The following is a 22775-nucleotide window of genomic DNA, read 5'->3' on the forward strand; positions in this document are numbered from 1 at the left end:
ACCACCATTCGTAACTACTCGTCTCTTTCCGTGACCTACAAGAAGACTCGTACGCCTCTCGTAAACCAATAAAAACGCATTTCAAAACATGAAATTGGCGGAACCGTTGAACCTTGAAACTTCGCTACACTATACAAAGCACAATTTAAACATAAACTTTGAGCTAAAAGATTAACAACTTTCAACGCTGAAACATATTTGCAAAGGGAATGACCGTATTGTTGTTTTGCCCATAGGATGTAGATATTCCATGAGTCATGTTTGGAAATTCAAAGTTAGCTTTAGTTGATAATAGTCTAGTACTATCTTCATGCCCGTTAGACAGGGCCCAATCGTAAACATGGCCACGAGAGGGGTACGAGACGCCATCCGACTTGGCGGAATGACGGAAGCAGACAATGAATGCTGCAACAAGGTTTTGGTAACATTACTAAAGTTACATCACAAGGGAGGCTGGAAATGACGTAGGTATCAGACGTCATCAATTTGGTGCAAGCCAAGGACACGGGTGTGGTGGTATAAAACCATATAATATATTCGGAGAAAACCGAGTTTCGAACCCATGGTGATACGAAACCGTTGCTTGATTAGGGAATGCTCAGGTAAAACCTTCAAACGTACATGAGTATTATACTGAGGTGGAGTAATACTGTGTTTACCGAGTATGCCACAACTGCGGGATAGAAGTCGGGTTATCGGCTTGTCTTTCACGAAAATGCTCAAACATAGTTTGGGGACAGGACTTATACAAAAATGCTAGAAAAATTACACATGAAAAAAGAAAAAGGGCACACATGCCGGTACAAGTGTGACTTTTATATATTTACAGAATTTCACTTACAGTGCAGTGTATACCTTGTGAAGTAACCTGGAAAAGAATACAGGAACACTTGTACTTCCATGTGTTTCCTTATTCCTTTCCACGAGTATGTATGTTACAGTCAGATTGTAAAATCTGTCAATTCATGAAGTGACTAAAACTTTCAGTCATTTCCTGAAAGGGTCAGGGTCATGAAATGATTGAAGCATATTATTGTTGTTACTCAAAATGAAGTGACTAAAACTTTCAGTCATTTCCTGAAAGGGTCAGGGTCATGAAATGATTGAAGCATATTATTGTTGTTACTCAAAATGACACAAAATAGTTGACACTCTAAGTCATTTCACAAAATGATTAAACTTTTTGGTCATTTCATGAAATGACCGGTTTCACAAGCTGACTCTATCATATATAAAAATAGCAGGAATAAAATCAGAAATAGGTAACAGATGGTTCCAAGGACACGCCGTTCCTTAAATGAATACTTTGTGCCTCATCTCCCCTTCAGCAAATGAAACGGACGATCCTTAACTAAACACAGATGCTCTCATATCAATCAGAACCGTAATCAAATCGCAATGCCTAACTTAAACGTTTCTATGACAATCTTTAAAAATTATTGTGAAAAACAGCAGTGCGCGTGCCGGAGTGAAAACACGTGTGTGGGAGATTTAGGAGAGTGTATTCCCTGACGAAAGTTGATGAGGATGCTGGGTGTTTATTGTTCCCGCGACAGGTCTGGGTTCGATGCACATGTGAGTTCATGGGGTATCATATTGGGTATGTGTGAGTTGTCTCACCGACAGGAATCAACCTTCTTGCTCCGTCACTGTGTTACGAAAAGCATAATCGTAACACTGCATAGAATCTCATCATGAATCTCATCTCACTATATTGCGAATTGCACCTCCTCACCTCACCTCACCACAACTCACCTCACCGCCCATATTTGCAAAGGGAATGACCGTATTGTTGTTTTGCCCACGGGATGTAGATATTCCATAGTATGTAGATATTCCATGAGTCATGTTTGGAAATTAAAAGTTAGCTTTCGTTGATAATAGTACTAGACTATTTTCATCTTCATGCCCGTTTGCGCTTAGACAGGACCCAATCGTAAACATGGCCACGAGAGGGGTACGAGACGCCATCCGACTTGGCGGAATGACACGAGTAGTTACGAATGCCCATCGCTTACGTCGCACATGACGTCACAACATTGCATCGCTGCCTTACATATTGCATCTGAATAGTTAATGGTATCATCAGTATTTAATGGTATTCATCACCCTTATATAATGTTTTTTTTTCGTTTTCTCTTGGGCTTACTAAATAGCCCCGGCTGTCAAAATATAGCTTATATTTTCATTTTCTCGGCGTTTTGGTCTAGGGTTTAACACGTTTGGCTGTTTTAGTAATATTCCAGCAATACATGTTAAGAGGATAATATTATTCTCACGTGGGGACTCGAACCCGGACCTGCGACATGACTATAACAAGCCTATCCGTCGACCGTGCAAGGTGAGGAAATGTAAGGTGCTAATCTACTTCACTATATTAACCATCAATTCGAACCGACACATGCGGAGTGGGACCGCAAATTAGATCTATATTCTTCAAACGGAACTATCTTCCTATTGCCTTAAACATCTTCCACCTCTCCTGTCTGCCTAATGCAACAAGACAGATTCGAAATGAGCTACTGCAAAGGAACTTTCTAGCTGTTTCAGAAAATGAACACACGGCGATACGCCTATTCTCTGTCTAAGTTCTCTTGCAGCAGAGAGTCTACTAGGGAGCCGTGAACACTAAAACTATGCCTATGGAAAAACGTTTCTCTATGCTTAAGGATGTTATTTTTTCCCAAATAATATTTTCTGACGTTTTCTTTTCTGTTTAGTTCAGTTTATACCTGCCTTGGCATTTAATAAATAGAAACAAAAACATAAGTAATTTAATCCAGTAATCCACATACCTGAAGGGAACGGTGAACTGAAATATTGTGTCGTGACTCCTTGCACATCTAAGAGGCGCAATTCTGCTTAGGTTGATTTTAATGCCATAGAAAGGCATAAAATATACAGATGATGGTTTTCTTTTAGAAATAGAAAATAACATTCAGTATGAAGGCAGGCTAGAATTATCAGCGAAACCTGGTTTTACAGTCACTCTCCCCTATTTTATATCAACTCGAAACCACATTGTAAAACAAAAATCACTGTGTTCTGCAATCTGACTGGTTGGAAAACATGATGAAATGGTATTAGATTCCAGGAAACTGCAAGTCTATTCTCTGCGTATTGACACATAGAAACATTGCAAACAATTGTTTGTTGTGTCATCAACAGTATTGACGTCATTCAAATCATATTGTGACGTAAATTAGAATGACGTTATAAATGAGCAACTCAAGATGCTGTCAAGGGAACCAGATGAAACGGCCAGCTGATGACACTTCACTGCTGTACCCGTACTCGATGTAAACGAGTGCAGACAGTAAAACCCTTTGGTTTACTTTTTGTTTACAGTGTCGATAAACATCATGTGTTGGCCACCTTCCCGGTGTTATTGAGTATTTGAAGCAGGGGAATACATTTGGAACCGATGGCGTCCTAATTATTGGTTGGTTAGCCTAGTGGGTAAGGCGTTGACTCGTTACACCAAAGACTCGGGTCCAAGTACCCACACGTGTACAATGTGTGAACAAAATTCCCTAGTCACTGATACCGATCCCGCCACAAACGAAAATCCGGATTTACACAGATATTCGACTTGCAGTAGATACACTTTGGGCTTTCTGGTGTCATGATTGCCATTAGCCAATATTTCCCCAAGCTGACTTCCTTGAATATTGACAAAAGCACCATTTTCTGCGACTGTGTACTCAACGTTGACAGTGTAGGGACTGCCCCACGTGCATTGCCCGGAAGCGATCCTACGGAAAATACCATTCGGAATCGTTCGGGTACAAAGCTTTTCGAGGTAAAAGTCCAAAAGGTATGTGCATATGTCCACTTTCGCGATTTCATTCGTAACTACTCGTGTCGGAGCACCTTTAGAATACAGCACCACAATTTCTCGTGAGGACGTTCCCAGCCGTAGGTCATATGTCAGTGAGACAGGCAACCAGTTTGTGAGAACCCGTCGGACGCGAACCCGCGACCTTCGGATTGTTAGCCCGACAGTTAACCGACTGAGTTACTTCCACATTGTTGTACATCGTGCAAATTTAGCTAGTCATTCCCGTGACGTCACGAAAATGAAGGGAAAAAGTCGAATTGGTTGCGGACAATTACGAAGGATACGGGTAGACCTCGTGCTTTGAATCTACTGACGGTTGCCGAATGGTCCCGATATCATTTTGGCGTCAGACGTTGATTTCACGGTGCATGCATGAATGATTGACGTGCTTGTATAAAAATGATTGTGTGCTTTCATGACAGAAAAGTGTCGTAGGGAACACAGTAAGGATAGTGTGGATCGCGCCAAGGAATGAGTGAGACATGGGCATGTTTGGTGACGGGTGAGTTAGACTTAGAATCATTACTGAAAATATGTAGATCTAGAGGTGAAAGTTGCTGGAGACCAATTTCCCCCAGCCCAAAATTTCGACACTAAACCATTTCATCGTTTATTTAACTTTTGATATTTTTGGTCTCCCATTTTTCTTTGTGAACAAAGTATTAAGAATGGAAAAGGAAAACAGTTGGTACTCATGCATTTACCTACTATATTGGATTAGGTGCCTTACCCTAAACCCTAAACCCTAAACCCTAAACCTAATACTAACCCTAACCCTTGGAATAATTCTAATAAATACGCTCACCGAACCTCGCAACATCGTTGGATTTCTGTAATGACATGGCTGGTAGAGATGAAACATCAGTGAGCGGAGCTTATTTGCACTCGCTGAGCTTGACGACCTCGTTGCTATGCCAGCGTCATAGGGCATTGTTTCAAGAACGTGCTTTTGAACAAAATCACCTGCAATTACGTAAAATAGTATTATGACGTGTCTTTGAATTTTATGGTGCTGTATTCTAAAGGTAGACCCTCGTGTCATTCCGCCAAGTCGGATGGCGTCTCGTACCCCTCTCGTGGCCATGTTTACGATTGGGTCCTGTCTAAGCGCAAACGGTTTCATGAAGATGAAAATAGTCTAGTACTATTATCAACGAAAGCTAACTTTGAATTTCCAAACATGACTCATGGAATATCTATATCCTATGGAATATCTACATCCCGTGGGCTAAACAGCAATACGTCATTCCCTTTGCAAATATGTTCCAGCGTTGAAAGTTGTTAATCTTTTAGCTCAAAGTTTATGTTTAAATTGTGCTTTGTATAGTGTAGCGAAGTTTCAAGGTTCAACGGTTCCGCCAATTTCATGTTTTGAAATGCGTTTTACTACGCGCGATTTGATTGGTTTGCCGATTCTTGGCAATAATGGCGTACGAGAGGGGTACGAGTCTTCTTGTAGGTCACGGAAAGAGACGAGTAGTTACGAAATTCGCGATTTGGAAATAAGCTGTGTTCTGATTGGTCAGTCTCAAAGGTTGTCTGACGCGACTCCCTACTAGGTTTTGTTAGACTCAGTAAAGAAGTGTAACGAATAATACTGAGACTAGGATTATACTTATACTGTAGTGAAATATTGCTAGAAGCTGAGTAGAACCTCACTCACTGACAGGCGATTGCCATGCAGTCGGAATACTGCTGAATACAGTTTTAAACAGAGGTAAAACACGTTCGCTCGTCACGCTGAAGACCAACGTTCGATTTCCCCACATGACGTGTACAATGTGTGATTCCTATTTTTGGTGTCTCCCGCTGTAATGTTTGTAGAGTAATACTAAAAGCGCCGTAGCATTTACTCAAGATTAAAAGGTTTCAAGTCTAAAAAAAAAAACCAAAAAAAAAAAAAACCAAACAAGCAAAAACAAAACAAAATGAAAACCCCCAACCCCTCAAAAGACATAAAACAAAAAAACCAAACAAAACAACAAAGAAAACAACAACAACAAAAAACATACTCAACATGACAGTTAAAGACATTATGGTCTCGGTGTACTATTAACTGTTGTAACAAATTTCGACGGCTTCCTTCTGTACAGACACATTGTTTTGAGCTAAGAAGTCCTTAAATCTATACAGGTAAAGAAAAGTATAAGAACGTGGTCTGGTGAACGATCTTGGAATCTGAAATTCATCAACACTAGCTAGCTTTTGCCTATGATCACGTTTACATTATATCATCCCTCAAGGATACAAAATGTGAAGCCCTTTTCTAGTGTCCACAGCTGTAACAGTGCTAAAAATAGCGTAATAAAACTATGTTGTAAACCAAAAGTTACTGTGATCAAACATGATCAAATGGTATTTGATTCCCGGAAACTGCAAGACTATTCACTGCGTATTTACACGTAAACAATTGTTTTGTTGTGTCATCAACAGTGGTGACGTCATTCAAATCATATTGTGACGTAAAGTTAGAATGACGTCACAAATGAGCAACTCCAGATGCTACCATGGGAACCAGCTGAAACGGCCTGCTGATGACACTTTACTGCTGTACTCATACTCGATGTAAACGAGTGCAGACAGTAAAACCCCTTTGGTTTACTTTTTTGTTTACAATGTCGATAAACATCATGTGTTGGCCAATTTTCGGGTGTTATTGAGTATTTGAAGCACGGGAATATTTCATTTGAAACCTCCGGCTGACGCCGTCGGTTCCAAATGCATTCCCGTGCTTCAAATACTCAATAACACCCGGAAATTGGTCAACACATGATGTTTATCTCCTAATTGACGCGTAGCAACATCGCAAACAATTGTTTTGTTGTGTCATCAACAGTCGTGACGTCATTCAAATCATATTGTGACGTAAATATAGAATGACGTCACAAAGAGCAACTCACACCGTCGGTTCCAAATGTATTCCCGTGCTTCAAATACACAATAACACCCGGAAATTGGCCAACGCGTGATGTTTATAGAGGATACTAAACGACCTTCCGTGTAATACCATTTTCATTAAACGAGTTAATGATTTGGTATCAAACGAGCGAAAGCGAGTTTGATGCTAAATCTTTAACGAGTTTAATGAAAATGGTATTTCACGGAAGCGAGTTTAGTATTCTGCTTATTACTCGCCAACTAGACTGACAGCTAGTCTTTGAAATGAACGTATTTTACAGAAAAAAGACTACTCGCCAACATAAATTGACAGAAACTGTGGCGAAATCGCCTATAGTGTGAGGACACTCAGCTTTCAAGTCAAGCAAGGTCTAGTAAAATCGCGACATCAACATTAGCATTGTGACGTCACAACTTTGAACCATTTTGACGTCATACGTCAAGCGGTATTGCACTCGTGTAATATTGAAGTGAAAATATTAAACTGCATTATAGCTAAAATGGATAGAATTATCATTAAAACGACCGCGCGTTATCAGAAATGAGCGCTCCACTGTAACTTGATAATGCCCGCAAAATGCTTAACGACGGGCCATTATAAAGCCCGTTGTTAGGCGACGTCATAAGTAGCTCAGCTGTTGAAGTTCAATCACGGCTCGATTGAACTTGGGTTCATTATTGACCATATATCTGGCTTACATTCGTCACATGTGCCTGTGCCATTATGCACTTTCCTACCTGTGCCAACCCTAACAATAGTACCATGAATTACAACATACAGCAATGAAAATATTGACTTAAAGTCTAACGTTGTTCATCACTGAAAACAATGGCGGCTGGTAGTATGAGCAAAGGTCAAGGTCGAATGTCGTCACTCTCAATAATGACGTCATCTGTGTTGTTCTGTGACGTGACTATATTTGTAAAATGTGTGTCAGTGACCTCCGTCGTTTTGTTGTTGGCAGTAAATGCTTCTAAACCGATGCCGCTGTTTTTATTCTTATTTTATTAAAAATTCTATTCATTTTAGCTATAATAACGGTAACGCTATTTTTCAGGGCATTATCATTTGCAGAAGCCCTCGGTCTTTTCAACTGCCCTCCTTCGTCGGGCAGTTAATGAAAGGCCTCTGGCTTCTACAAATGATAATGCCCTGAAAAACTGCGTTACCCTTATAGTATCTTCAACGGGCGAGTAATAAATCTCCTAACTCACTCATTACATTATATCAACAGCCAGTCTCTGAAAGTAAGTAATTCTATTAGTGAAAATGTATTCATGTATTCATGTATGTTATATCAACATATACACACAATAGTAAATACAGCCAATAGTGAAAACAGTGAATCATCTTAACGTATACTAAGTGCACTGATAGTACACTAAAGGCGGAACGCAGGTTACAAGTTGTCAGACTGGTTTCTTTACTCCTAAAATTCGTCCGGAGGCGGGGTTTCCGGTCCGAGTAAACGTGTTCAACTGTATCTAGTCTTTTAGTAAAAGATATATTCTTGTGTACATGGCTGAACATGGTCGGGGAGTTAGGTCGGGTCACAGTGCTCAGTATAGGTGATCATCGGAACATCGGAATACACACAGACATGTATATGTGAGGATGGGAATGTGTTTATGCCTGGCCGACCACGGCAAGTAGAAGCACATGCCTCGGCTCCAGCAGTAACAGAAGTACTAATATAGACGCATGCACATCTCTCGGAGTTGTACATGCTTGGCGTCTACTGACTCCCCAGATTCCTCCGCAAACAGTCACATGGTATATACCATCACTACGTATGCGTTTTTATAGGGTCGGTGTAGTGGTTAAAGTCTTCACCAAAGGGTACAGAGGGTGGAAGGTGAGTGGTCTTAGCGTCCCAGGGGTAAAGTTACTGGAATTGGGCTAATAACTGAGCAAAGTCGTTCACAAACATGTGCCTTTACAACCTCGCGGAGATTCCGGCTGGAATAGTCCCTCAGCTGTCTATATATGTCATACAGAGTCAGTCGCTAAAGTTTGGCGGGTGTTTTTAAAAATGTTTCTGGCCGCTTCCATAGAATATGAGAATTGATGATTTCTTATGATGTAGCGAAGATTATAAACCAATGAATATTTGTGAGGAAACATAAAATAAGAGCATAACTGTTTTGATCAACTTCCGGGGTTAACTGTTTGCATTAACATATAACGTACATTATATAAAACGTATGTACGCGTGAAAACACTTTATGGTCACCATAATGTACACTCAAGCACGTACATAATACCTAACGTAACATAAATTGTTATACGTGTCCATGTTCATCCAGCTTCTACACGCCTTTCCAGCACTTTAAGCACTTACGCTGTATAAAGGACGCTCGTAATGCAACACTGTCTATATACATGTTTAAAATGGTGTGGGGAAATCGGGTTTAACCATATCGTGTGGTGGAGTAGTCGAGTGGAAGGGGGGCTGGATTGAAGGTCGTACTCAGCAATATTCCAGCTATATGGCGGCGGTCTGTAAATAATCAAGTTTGGACCAGACAGTCTAGTGATCATTAGCATTAACATCGATCTGCGCAACTTGGATACGACGACATGTGTCAACCAAGTCAGCAAGCCTGACCACCCGATCCCTTTAGTCGCCTCACGAGGCATGTGATACTGAAGGCCAATATTCTTACTCAGACCTTCGCGGGTCTTCTTAGTACCAGACATAAATTATTGTTGTACATTAGAACCGAAGTTTCAGTCCTAACTGTAGTGAAAACACTGGCAGAAGAAGATTCCATATATGTTACGTCTTCTTGTCTGTGAGTAACGATCGATAGCTTCCTTTAACTGTGCGAATTCATCACGGACAAACTCCATCAGTATATTGACACTAGGGATGGGAATCCCGTCTACTCCTTGCCTTAAAGGTTATATTATACTCTTAAGGTTAGAGTGTTTCATCCAATAATTACACCCAGTCAGTTAATTATTTTAATGATTCATCCCCTTTTAATTCAAGATGCATTAAAACACTGAGTGAAATTTTAACACAACTAAATACAACAGGATACAACTGAGGAGACCAGTACTAACTCACTGCGACTCACTCTCCCAGGGTGGGTACGGTAGCCTAGTGATTAAAGTGTTCGCGCATCACACCAAAGGTTCGGGTTTAATTCCCCACAATATGTTAAGCCCATTACAGGTGTCAGCCGTCGTGATATTGCTGGAATATTGCTAAAGCGGTGTAAAACTATACCCATTCGCTCACCATTTAACCACAAAGTCATTAAAATACAGCTAGGAAAACCAATACAGCTACACTAGGGAAAAATGACGGATCAAAATAAAACACAAATGTTGAGTTGATTTTTTTCAGGTTTCTTCAGAAACCTTGTATTTCAGAGATTCGACAACTGGAAAAAAATACTTTCGTTTTCGCGTGATCGCATTTTTTTCTCTCAGTATATATCACACGAAACTGATTTTTACCTAAAAGTTAAGAACGTGAGCTACAAGTATATAAAACTTCCTATATGGCAATGAGCTAAAGCGCTGGACTTACAGTAGTCCAAACACGAGTCGTGGTATGTGAAGTGTATATCCCACATTATATCCTGCCTAGTGTTGCTGATGTTTATTGATGTGCGACTTCGCACACCGTAAGGTACATTAACCGAATAAGAAAATACACACACACTAGATATCATATAAATCATCTCCCACTGTATTTTTGAATGCCGACTCAGAAACGTCGGAGTCAGCAGTGATGAGAGCTTCCCCTGCCGGAACATCACAGCGTGATAACATTTGATGTTCACACATGCATGTTTTAGATATTTTCACTGCTAAATTGGGTCAACTTGACATAAATATAATCATGGTACAATACGTGACATCATTCGTGGTTGTTGACGTCACGAATGTAAAAACGACTTCAGCCATGTTTGTTGTTAATGCTCATATATCATGTCATGCATCTTGGGATGTAACCAAACAGGGATCTGTATTTCTTGAATGTGTTCTGTATACCGCGCACTTCTTCGTGGTTTCTGTTGAACAAATCATATGCCGTTCTTTCGAAACACACAACACACAGTGCATTTCAACAAAGCAAAACAAAAGCCTTACAGTTATCTTCCAACCCGAACTGACATAACCAAGATGACGTCTTTGTGCCAGATCAATTTAATCATTTGTTTGCCGACTGATTTGCCAGGAATCAAGGAATTATAAGAATTTTTACGTGATCTAAACATTGTATTCACAGAGTTATATTTTTAGGATAATTAAGATAATGAAAACAATTCTGTTAATCTCGGTGTTTATGAAGTAAGCTTTAGTCGGTTTTGCAGTGAAAACATACCGATGAATTTCACTGTACACAAAAAAGGTAAAGCAAAAACGTGATATTAAGATTGCGAATCCTCATAAGTTTACCTTGCCAATTGAACATTCAATCTCAGAATTTTATTGAACTTAGGATAAAAAGTTGTTTAAGATACGACCATAGTTTCAAATTGCTGTTATATATGTTTGTGTTTCAAGGGGATATATATGCACATTAAATGAAACACCAAGAACAAGTAGGGTTGGTGTAAGTGAACGCTTATCACGTACCGCACGTGCAATTGTTTCCCTGTCCTAACTACTGAGCTTACAACCTTGTAATCCAAACCAATAATACAGTCTCCAATCTTTCGTTTTATCCGAGTTGAATAAAATTCTTAAATTCACTTTATTTGACTTGCATTTGTGTTTAAAGTGAAATTCATCACTGCAAACAGACTACAGAGGTAATTTCAACTTCGGTCCTGAGGCACAAACCAATCCATAGACTTGACTTTCCAACCATTGACCATTGTTGACTGACCGTCTGACATAAGCATCATATTGCCCTGGCCCAAGACAGACTCAGAAAACTTATTTTTCTCAAGCTATATGATTTACACGGCCCTTGACCCCTGGGTTGGCATTGTACATATGTGATGTCATGTTAGAATGAACGGCTTGAATTAAATGGATGTCTTTGATCTTCTTTCAAGTTCTATGTATAATGCACATAACCCCCGGTTTTCACTTCACTGGTGATAATGCCAGTCTGGTGTATCAGCCTGGTTATAATGCTAACCCGGGTGTATCAGCCTGGGCATAATGTCAGCCTCTTTATAATGCTAACCTGAGTATGATGTCAACCAAGTTATAATGCCAACGTTGGGATGATATCAGTCTGGTGAGTGAGTGAGTTTAGTTTTACGCCGCACTCAGCAATATTCCAGCTATGTGGTGGCGGTCTGTAAATAACCGAGCCTGGACCAGACAATCCAGTGATCAACAACATGAGCATCGATCTGCGCAATTGGGAACCGATGAAATGTGTCAACCAAGTCAGCGAGTCTGACCACCCGATTCCGCTAGTCGCCTCTTACGACAAGCATAGTCGCCTTTTATGGCAAGCATGTGTTGCAGAAGACCTATTCTACCCCGGGACCTTCACGGGTGGATATCAGCTTGGTTATAATGCCAACCTGGGTATGATATCAGCCTGGTTATGTTGGCCCTGGGTATGATATCAGCCTGGTTATGTTGCCAACCTGGGTATGATGTCAGCCTGGTTATAATGCCAACCTGTGTATGATATCTACTTGGTTATTATACCAACCTGGTAAACATTCCACATTTTCCGCAGGGTGGTAGGTGGCATTATAGCGGGGAAAACTCTATTTGAAAGTGATGACATTCTATTCTGACTTATGTATCTACAAAATGTATTGTTTCTCAAGTTCTGAAAAAAAAACAACCCGCAATCTGTTTGACAATCAAATAGTGAAGAAATGATAGTAACGTGACATATTTTGTCTGTAACAAACACCAGTACTGTGCGAAAACAGTGACTGCAAATCTTCAAAATATCTATCTCAAACAACAAGTAAACATCACTTACCTGCTCCTGTCAAACTTGACCCTTCCCATTGTAGGATGACCCTGGAGGTCGGATCCTGACCTTTTCGTCGTCTTCCTGTCCTAAAGGTCACACACATGTCGTTGTAGAGCGCCTCCAGCAGCTTGTACATTGTGCATAATCTACTGATGTATATTAGACTGGCCATCCACTGGACGTCAACAGCTGCTGGTAATCCATGGTGCCCTACGTGACAAGAGTCGTCAGCTGCCACATAGAGGGGATCAGCAACACACACAGAGGTTGAACTGGACACGACGTCAGGAAGGTTCCTGCTTGAAGTCGAATCTTGTGATTCCATATCGAGATCTGTTTGGTCTTTCGAGTTGGGTTCCTTTTCATGCTGCGTTTCCTTAATAGTTTCCAATCGTGGTAACATTTGTTGAAAATTTTGGATATCGAATGGATTAGCTGCATCTTTAGTTGGCATTGATGATAGTTCAGTCGCCTGCTGGACAGTCTGTCTGATATCAAGGCCAGGATCAAGGTCAGAGTCAAGGTCAGGGTCAAGATCTGAGGCACACTCATTCATGTCTTCCAGTGCTTCTGTGGCTGATTTGGAAGACACTTCCGACATCTCTTCAAACACATTGTCAAGGTAAAACGCAATGTTTGGAGCTGGTATGTCCTCCTGTACACCACCAGAATCTGTGGAGTCTCCACATGCTGAGACAGACGACACATCAGTTTTGTGAATGGTATAATGATCAGTTGCTTGTCTCATGCCTTGACCCTCTGGCTCTTCAGGCTCACCGGTCTCACTTCCGGTCAGGCTTGGCGAGAAGCATGGCTCGAACAGGGAATCAATATACGTGGTGACAATGTCCAGTTGCTCGTCATTCAGGGCTGAGTCTGTTTCGTGTATTCCAGCAGACAGACATGCTTCCGTGTCCACGACATAATGGAACGGTTCAATATGTAAAACTTTGTTGGGGCCTTTGATACCTGGAACTGAACCATCCTTCTTTGCTCCGTCAGAGGCAAGTACAGAATCAACTGAAGACTCATTTGTAAAGCCTTCATCTATATACCATCCTGGCAATGGGGAATTGCTCACTGTCGTATCCTGCTGTATTGCTTCGCATGCAGTATTTCCTTGAGCAGCTTCAGCAATGGCATCATCAGATATCACTGGTACATCCCCACCTTCTGAAACAGATGTCCCTGTCAACATGCCGTCAGCTTTAACAGTAATAACGTTTGAATCATCGTCAACCGCCAAGTCAACAGTCAACACCGGTCGCAATCCTGTCGCTGATGACTCTGTACTAATATCCCTTCGTATAACATCTGCTAAGTTAGACTCGTCATTGCTATTATTATATGTTATTTCTGATGCCTCTTTCACTAGTGTTTCTGACTCTATGTTTAAACCAGAGTTCACAATATCATCAACTTTGCTAACTGATTCTGAAACGAAGTCATTAAATTTCATCACAGGTGACGCTTCTAGACACACGTGACTTTCATCTTCCGAGGGTAATGATTTGACTTCTACGGCTTGTATTTGGGTGAATATTTCCTTCTGGACAATGCATGGATGAAATGAAACTGGATCCACACTGGATCCAAATTCCTCTTCAGCCGAGTTTATTTCTCCGCGGGATGTATCCACTGAGGACGATGTTTTAGTCTGATTTGTCTCCTTTTTGTAGTCAGATGTCGGCACAGGTGAACACCGACTGTGTCTTTGCTGGCTTTCAGGAGATGTCTCTTTGCAGATTTCCTGTGACTTTGTTGACGTTGTGACACACTCATCGTGGGATTTACAGCTTGAATTATTTCCAGTTGAATCGTGGCGCTGAATATGTTGTTGTGTTGAGACGTCATCAGAACATCCACACGGAACTGCCATGACTGACAGTTTTACCTGTTGACCCACTGCGTTCGAACATGCATCAATCTGTAGGTCACTTTGACACAGAGGTAATTTGTTACCATGCTCTGAATTCCTCCTTTCCTTCGCAGTTGGATAAGCTGCTTCAGGGTTTGCTAATCCAGAACCAAAATCAAATTCATCCTCACACTTTACTGGACTTACGGACTCTGAAGATTCGCCGTCAGTGGGTGTCCCTCCTGCCGCGCCAAGAGATACTGTCAACTCACTATCCGCACTAGCAGGCGATTTCCGGCGACTCTCGTCGGACGAACTGTTCCGTTTTCCCGCCCTTTTCGCCCGAGTCCTCCTATTCCTCTTCCCAGGCATGTTCTCGAAAATAACCTGTTCGTGTTACAGCAATCTCTCAGACTCAACAGTCAAAACGACATCTTCTCAACACTCTCGAAAGCTGAGTCAAAACTGCACACATCCAACCATCCTACTCTCAGCCTTGACACGACAGTGAAGCTTGTTGTAGTCTTGCGGGAGTGTGTAGGCATATAGAGTATCAGTCCCTCCAGCCACATGTAGGTAACACTTACCTCGAAACGCTGCCTCCGATCTTTACCCCTTCCTCTGTAGTTGTGATGGGAGCATGCGTGCGTTAAATGCACATATTCACGATATTTCGTCACCAGTGTTGATTACTGCGCTATATTGCACGCCTTCAGATACAGGAGATGATATTGAGGGTCTGTGAACACGGAATTTCTCACGGAAGGTTTAATGTTTCCTGATTAATCCTGGGAGGGCTCTATCGGGCACCTGCTGAAATGGAGCAAAGAATGTCTCTGTATGTATTTACACACCGGTGGAAGATAGCTTAAGCTGTGGTAGTCACACAAACTAACAAAATTAAGAAAGTAGCACGTTAATTAGATGAGATTGTAATCAGAGTCACAGCTTACATAGTGGAGGATTGCTCCCTCTTGTAGGAGAGCATAATAACACAGTAAAAGGTTTTGAATCTTCGACAAATAGGACAGCATATAGAATTCAGTTTCAGGTTGGTTGGCTTGTTGTTTAACGCTGCACCTACCAACATTCCAGCTATATGGCAGCGGCCTCTAGGTAATCAAGTCTGAACCAGACAGTCCAGTGATCAAGATAATGAACATCGATCTACGCAACTGGGATACGATGGCATGTGTCAACAATGACCCCGAGCCTGTCCATTTAAGCATTTACGTTCTTCCGGTTTGTGTTATATATTGACAAGAAATATATGTTTTATTTGGACGTAGGGAGATATGCACAAAATTCCTATAATATGAGTGAATGAGTATCCTTTATGTTTGCTGCGTAGCACCGCACTCGGCAGTATGCAAATCAGAAGACGGCGCCAGGTAAATACTGACGTAATTGACACCGTGAGCATTGATCTACGTCGGATACGGTGACATGAATCAACAATCATGACACCAAGTCTGGCCACCCGATCCCCTTGGTCGCCTCTCACCACTACCTTGAATATTCACAGGGTGCAATTAATTCTCAGTTAATCTCGCATATGTGTGACACAATCGACAACTCACCCTTTAACAAACAGAACATAAACTGAAGCAAATATGTAAAATATTTTAAGTATTTTCCATGCTTCAATGGTACGCGTGGTTATCGAGCTTGACGAACTGACCAAGGATCAGTAGTTAGATGTTGCTGAAGACGAATTCTAACCCCTAGTGTACATATTGCTTTGCTTTGTCATCAGAGTGCGGTGTCCAAAGCAACCTTCTATGTCTATATTACGACTGCCACTCGTCTATGTTAAGGTATGGGAGCTACAATCACCTTAGCTATACGGCTGCTAAGTGATTGATAAGTATGTTTCATCCATTTTAATAGCATTCTTGTCTCAGGCTGAGATCCACTCCTCCACTGACAGTCGACACATAACAAAACATACTAGAAAAATACTCAACTTTGAACGTCAATGCGAGTCTAGTCCTGTCTGTAGTGTCCACTAAACGCTAGCCCTCGTTCTAAAGGTCTGATAAGACGTACAAGGAAATAATTCCTTGCTTCCTTCCCGAGTTATTACAAAACCCCACCAGTTCAGTCAGACGTGTCAGTTATAAATAATCTGCCATCACACGGAAGGAGAGGAGTCGATATTCATATTACACACTTAACAATTCAGGAACAGAAACTACAATTCATACATTTCCAAACCTAAAGGGACTGTGTGGTAACCTCGTGGATGGAGCGTTCGCTTATCATGTCAAAGAACCGGGTTTGATCCCCCGCATGGGTACAACATGATTAGGTATGGAATCTCATGAGAAGAAAGCAATTTGTGTGTAACAGCGGGGTTGACAGGGTTCACATACCGCTATGTCAGTCATGGCTTCTGAATACTATACCAGAGCTATGTTCATTGCTGTTATGCTTGTGGTGTCACGTGTTTGTTGAAGGTCATGGACTAGCCGGAGTTCGTAACATAATAAGTTTGAAATAAATGTGTCTGGAGACAGGGGTTGCGCAAGCCTGCCCCCAGCCTGCCTTCAAATGCCGCTGCATGTACTACTACTGTACTACTTAACGTCTACACATGAATGATATCAAAGACGCTAAGCCAGTAGGTCCGCATTCACAGGCCAACAGGTCTTCAGCTCAATGAAGCACCAACACAGACCACAGGATAATCTGCCTCACTGGAATTCCAGGCATATTACCGCACCATATTTTGACCTGGGAGTCACTTAATAAATATTGTCTTACACCGCAGTTTGCAATACGCAGCTTCAGTACAGGGCGATGTAAGTGGAATGTAGTTGTTGAATCCTTGCCTAGCACCCAAGTGGTTGATACCTCGACCAACAATCCACTTCATAAGGGCAATATGATACACAATGTCTCAATATCAGCTTTTCCTGTTTATGAGCGTGGGATACTGGAAATTTACTTCCATTCCAGACCTAATCCGGACTTCGTCATGGACGACACGGTATAGTTTGCGTACATAACTGTAAATACACGTTTGACTTCGGGGGTTCAAACCTGGACGAATAGTGTGAACTAGTGGTCGATAGTGTGAACAGGTGTCTAAGGCGTTAAGTAGGATAAAACGTAATCTATGCTTGCCTGGTCGATCCCCATTGTGGCAAACTGATCTTCATTGAAATACATGGAGATATGAACCATTGACACAAGCCAAATATGGGTTGGTGGGTGGGTGGGTGACTGTGACGGCAGCTGGCTACTAGGGTAATAAGGCCTGCCCTACATTGACAGACATGTTTCCGTAGGAAAAGGACTTTGTGTAAAATATGTCTCATCATTTATCAGTGAATGGGTACACGGTAGGATATGACGGTGTTGTGTCCAGCTCGCGCATCATACGCCCCATTGGTTGCATGCCTCCCTAGGAGCTTAGAATGAAATTCGAATACTCACTGATCTTTCGACAGGGGTAAAATTACTGCAAAGCCAACAGGAATCACTTGAAGGGTTCTGTACAATGAACCCGTGTGCTTCAGTTCTGAATAAACTAGTTAAAATGGGATCTTTGGAAGTTTGAATGGACTGAGATCATTTTATGTTAAAGAAATTCCTACCATGGAATCACCACAGACTGAACCGGAAGTCCACAGCCAATGCCTACAGATGCGTATTCCACTAAAGTGTCGACATCTGGTTAAGACTCTAAAACCACGACCACAGGCGCAGTCTCTGTTGGTTAGTGGGGATGCAAAATGATTTAACGTGATATTCCCACAAGTCCCAAGCTGAAAATAACACAGATGACCACACTCCCACTGAGCAATGATAAGAAAAATGATGAGCCAAGAACTCAAAACTAACCACAAAAGCAGATTGTATTCCAGCGATTCGGAAACGGGCTCCACATCCGGACTCTAGTATATCCCTTGGATCATCCCCAGCGCTCTGCTTTAATTTATTCCCCTCATATGGTGATTTGCTGGGTGAACCGGTCTATGTTTTCCTCTTTATCTCCAAATGTGATCCATCACCGTGTCAGATCTGAAAGGAGGTTTTATCGTCTGCTTCTATTTGACAGTACCGTCTGCTTTTTCACACTGTCGACTGCGACCTACAACAGTTGACGTCATTACCGGTTAACCAACCATAACAATATGGCCTTGTCTCAACGTAGTCTTCCTCGCGTGCTTGGTTTACAGGGAGAAGCCCATGGCATACGCCGTGACCGGGCCCCGGCTTCACAAGCATTACAAGAGGAACATCTAAGTTGTCCGGTGATCTGAGTCTGAGAACAACCAGCAATCGAAACTGTAAATTCTTACTGGAATTAGATTCACGTTCGCACGTGCAGATACAAATGTGCAGAGATACATGACGCTACCTTACACCCCATAAAATAGACTCGTCTCAAAATAGAAATTGGGGTCAAATGTTAGGTCATGTTTACCTCAAGGTGGTTTTCCGGGAGATGTTTCATTTCTGAGAGGTTGTTTATGACAAGTAGTCGTGACACCAAGAATACGGGTTCTAGTAAGCCTCGCTGTCGGCGGCTCTTCGTTCCGCTCAATGCCTCCGTCCATTCGGATTAACTGTCCATGCAAAGAGTTATGCGATGACATACAAGAACCTGTAGGTAACAACATATATACCGTATGTTCAGTGTAACCAGTGTACACTTTCACCTCTGACAACGTTCGCGTCCGTCTCGCGCCAGTGCTACTTAACATTAAGCACATACACCCTGATCCGAATATGTATGTTCCCAAGTATCTCGAATACAATGTTGTTAGTGGGACACAGCAGGGGACACCAGAAATGGGTTTGACACAATGTACCTATGTGGGGACTCGAAACCGGGTCTTCGGCGTGACGAGCGAACGCTTTAACCACTGGACTACCCACCGCCCCAGCTTAATTTTGAGTAGTTCTTTGTTAGGAGTGGTGACATGCAGATTTCAGTTTGTGTTAACTAATGCCAATCTTGAGTAATGTGATTCACGATGAAACAGGAACATTATGTTTGATGCCCCGAGTATCGCAGACATAGGCCGAGATTCAGCTACTCGCCCACGTTTTGATGTAAACAATCCTTCTAGGAATAAACAGTTTGTGCAGGAAAACGATGCTCTGTTCACGATAACATGCTGTGGTCGGAGGTCGATTGTACCGGACGAGTGCACATATCAGATAGTATCAAAAGAAACTAGCTGGCCTGATTTCTTATGACCTGGTAACGTTGCGCCTGAAACTCTCATTGAATGTTAAAATCTTCAAAACATATCAGTTTACTTTTTATTGTTTATTACCGCACAAATCGATTTAATTACAACGATCTTATCTTGGCCAAACAACCTCGTGATTAGCATCGATCTACATAACTGAGATACGTGATACTCACTCACTAACGCACTCGCACACTCGCGCACACCCTGAATCACTGCCGTCGCTATCCGGCTGAAAGAATACGAAGCGACGTCAGATGTCACTCAGTCTCACTGACACTTACTCACCCGTCCACCCACCTGTCTTTACTCACTCAACCATCCATCCACCTACACTCACTCACTCTCCGTCTATCTACCTACACTTACTCACTCTCCGTCCACCCACCTACACTCACTCACTCTCCGTCCACCCACCTACACTCACTCACTCTCCGTCCACCCACCTACACTCACTCACTCACCTGTCCACCCACCTATCCTCAATCACCCCCTCCTTATACTTCATACTTTCTCTCAAGGTGAACTCTGAATACTCGGTCTAGTCTTGTGCCTTGTACCTGCTACCATAGTTCCACACTCTGTCGGAATCTAGTACAAACGAGTAGTGTGCCACATGTGACCTTGACCTCCTGCCCAGGAAGGTAACGTAGGGTTTATTCTCCGCTGAAGATCTCCCCAACAAAACAATATACTAAAAACGCTTACTTGCGTCACGGCCGAGAAGTATTCCAGGTTAACTGTCGGTAGCGTTCTGTTACAAATAGGTCTGGTGTTGTACCAAGTGTGAATAAAGATTAGTCTTTAACGTAGTGTTATACGAGAGACTAGCAGCCACATAGGGCTTGAGGTAACGCCTCATCCTAACTCATAATAGCTGGAGATGCATACTGAAGAATGAGGACTATGATTTATGGATATACAACTTCTTTTTTTTCAGTGAGTGCGTCGTTTCGACATAGATACCATTTGCTTGACAACGACCTTAGTATCTATGTCGAAACGTCGCACTCACTGAATAAAAGAAGTTGTATGTCCATAAATCATAGTCACTATCTGTTTGAATGTTCATTGTACAAACAACAGAGAGTTAACTTCATGTTATCTGTTAAGCGCATTTGCTTATCAGCTGGTATTCCAGTTGACCTCAAAGGGCAGATCTATCATCATGCGAAAATACAAATGTATTCAAGTTAGTGCAATCATTCATTAGTGAGACAAAACGATTTGTATAATAGCATTTCTGTGTTATTCTGTATAGCTCTATGTCTTTTTCACTTTTACTACCTACTTGCCCACATCTGTCATCTCTAGTTGCAGGAATCTATACTATCTATGTACATACCAAGGAGAGGGTATTCTAAGTTGGAGAACTTGTTCCTAATCCTTTTCTCTGTGAATAAAATATGTTTAAACCAAATCATAGTCCTCATTCTTCATCCACTCAACTTCCAGAATGCCTATCAAAGATGTCACTCATACTGTGAATGACTAAATCAGTACCTGTACTAGCTATTGCAACACGCCTCTGAAGACCCATCCATATCAGTATATATACTTCTTTATTGTATAGTTCAGCACTCAAGCTACACATGACGGCGGTCTGTGAGTGAGTGACTAGGGTTTTACGCCGCTTATGTGTACCCAAGTGGGGAACAGAACACTCAACCTATACAACTGAGATACGATGATACGATCGTCCAGTCACGCCTCTTACGACAAACCTAGGTTTCTGCAAACTACCTTCTAACCCGAGACCTTCGCGTAGATGTGCAAAAACGTTGGAAATGTGACCGTTGTTATATGCGGTGTCTGATTGGGCCCACCAGTGAGTGAGTTTAGTTTTACGCCACACTCAGCAATATTCCAGCTCTATGGTGGCAATATTTAAACAGTCCCGTCTCGACCAGGCAATCCAGTGATCAACAGCATGAGCATCGATCTGCGCAGTTGGGAACCGATGAAATGTGTCAACCAAGTCAGCGAGTCTGACCACCCGATCCCGTTAGTCACCTCTTACGACAAGCATGGTCGCCTTTTATGGCAAGCAGGGGTTGTTGAAGACCTCTTCTAACCCAGATCTTCACGAGTCTAGGGCGATGAGAACGAAATTTGAGTGCACATTGATCCAATTACTAACCACCTAATATCTACCTGACGCACACTTAGAGATAGTATTGAGTCTTGGTATTTAATAACTAGCAAATTGCTTTAGAATATTATGTTTTCGGCATTGTTCATTGTCACAGATCATTGTCACAGATCTACAGAACATAGACATGACAATATCAAATATTGAGTATCAAATATATGTTTACCTGCAGAACACAGAAATGTCATTATCAAATATAGTAACCACATAAAGAAACCGTACATTGTCAATATATATATATATATATATATATATATATATATATATATATATATATATATATATATATATATATATATATATATTCTCCCAGTTGATAGGAACGATAACAATGTCAAAGGTACATGTAAACTTTATTGTAAACCAAAAGTTACTGTGTTCTGTAATCTGATTGGTTGAAAAACATGATTAAATGGTATTAGATTCCCGGAAACTGAAAGACTATTCACCGCGTATTGACACGTAAACAATTGTTTTGTTGTGTCATCAACAGTGGTGACGTCATTCAAATCATATTGTGACGTAAAGTTAGAATGACGTCACAAATGAGCAACTCAAGATGCTACCATGAGAACCAGCTGAAATGGCCAGCTGATGACACTTCACTGCTGTGTCCGTATTCGATGTAAACGAGTGCAGACACTAAAACCCCTTTGGTTTACTTTTGTGTTTACAATGTCGATAAACATCATGTGTTGGCCAATTTCCGGGTGTTATTGAGTATTTGAAGCACGCCGGAGGTTTCAAATGAAATATTCCCGTGCTTCAAATACTCAATAACACCCGGAAATTGGCCAACACATGATGTTTATCTCCTAAATGTACGGATCATAAGACAATAACAAGTCGGGAGAATTTCAATTGAACAGTCAGTCACAATGACGTCACAAGTCCACAAGCG

At 41.6% G+C, this 22775-nt stretch overlaps 1 protein-coding gene across 2 annotated transcripts in view; it reads right to left on the reverse strand.

The window, feature by feature from the left end:
- Positions 1–15009, reverse strand: part of LOC137267519 (kazrin-like) — a 145390-nt gene extending 130381 nt beyond the window's left edge. For both annotated transcript variants that reach the window (XM_067801992.1, XM_067801991.1), the window contains exon 1: positions 12661–15009. In XM_067801992.1, coding sequence (XP_067658093.1) covers positions 12661–14884 — 2224 coding nt within the window. In that variant the 5' untranslated portion in view covers positions 14885–15009. The remainder of the gene's footprint in view (positions 1–12660) is intronic.
- Positions 15010–22775: the final 7766 nt, after the last annotated feature.

This window comes from Haliotis asinina, chromosome 16 (genome assembly GCF_037392515.1).
Source record: "Haliotis asinina isolate JCU_RB_2024 chromosome 16, JCU_Hal_asi_v2, whole genome shotgun sequence".
Taxonomy (NCBI): domain Eukaryota; kingdom Metazoa; phylum Mollusca; class Gastropoda; order Lepetellida; family Haliotidae; genus Haliotis; species Haliotis asinina.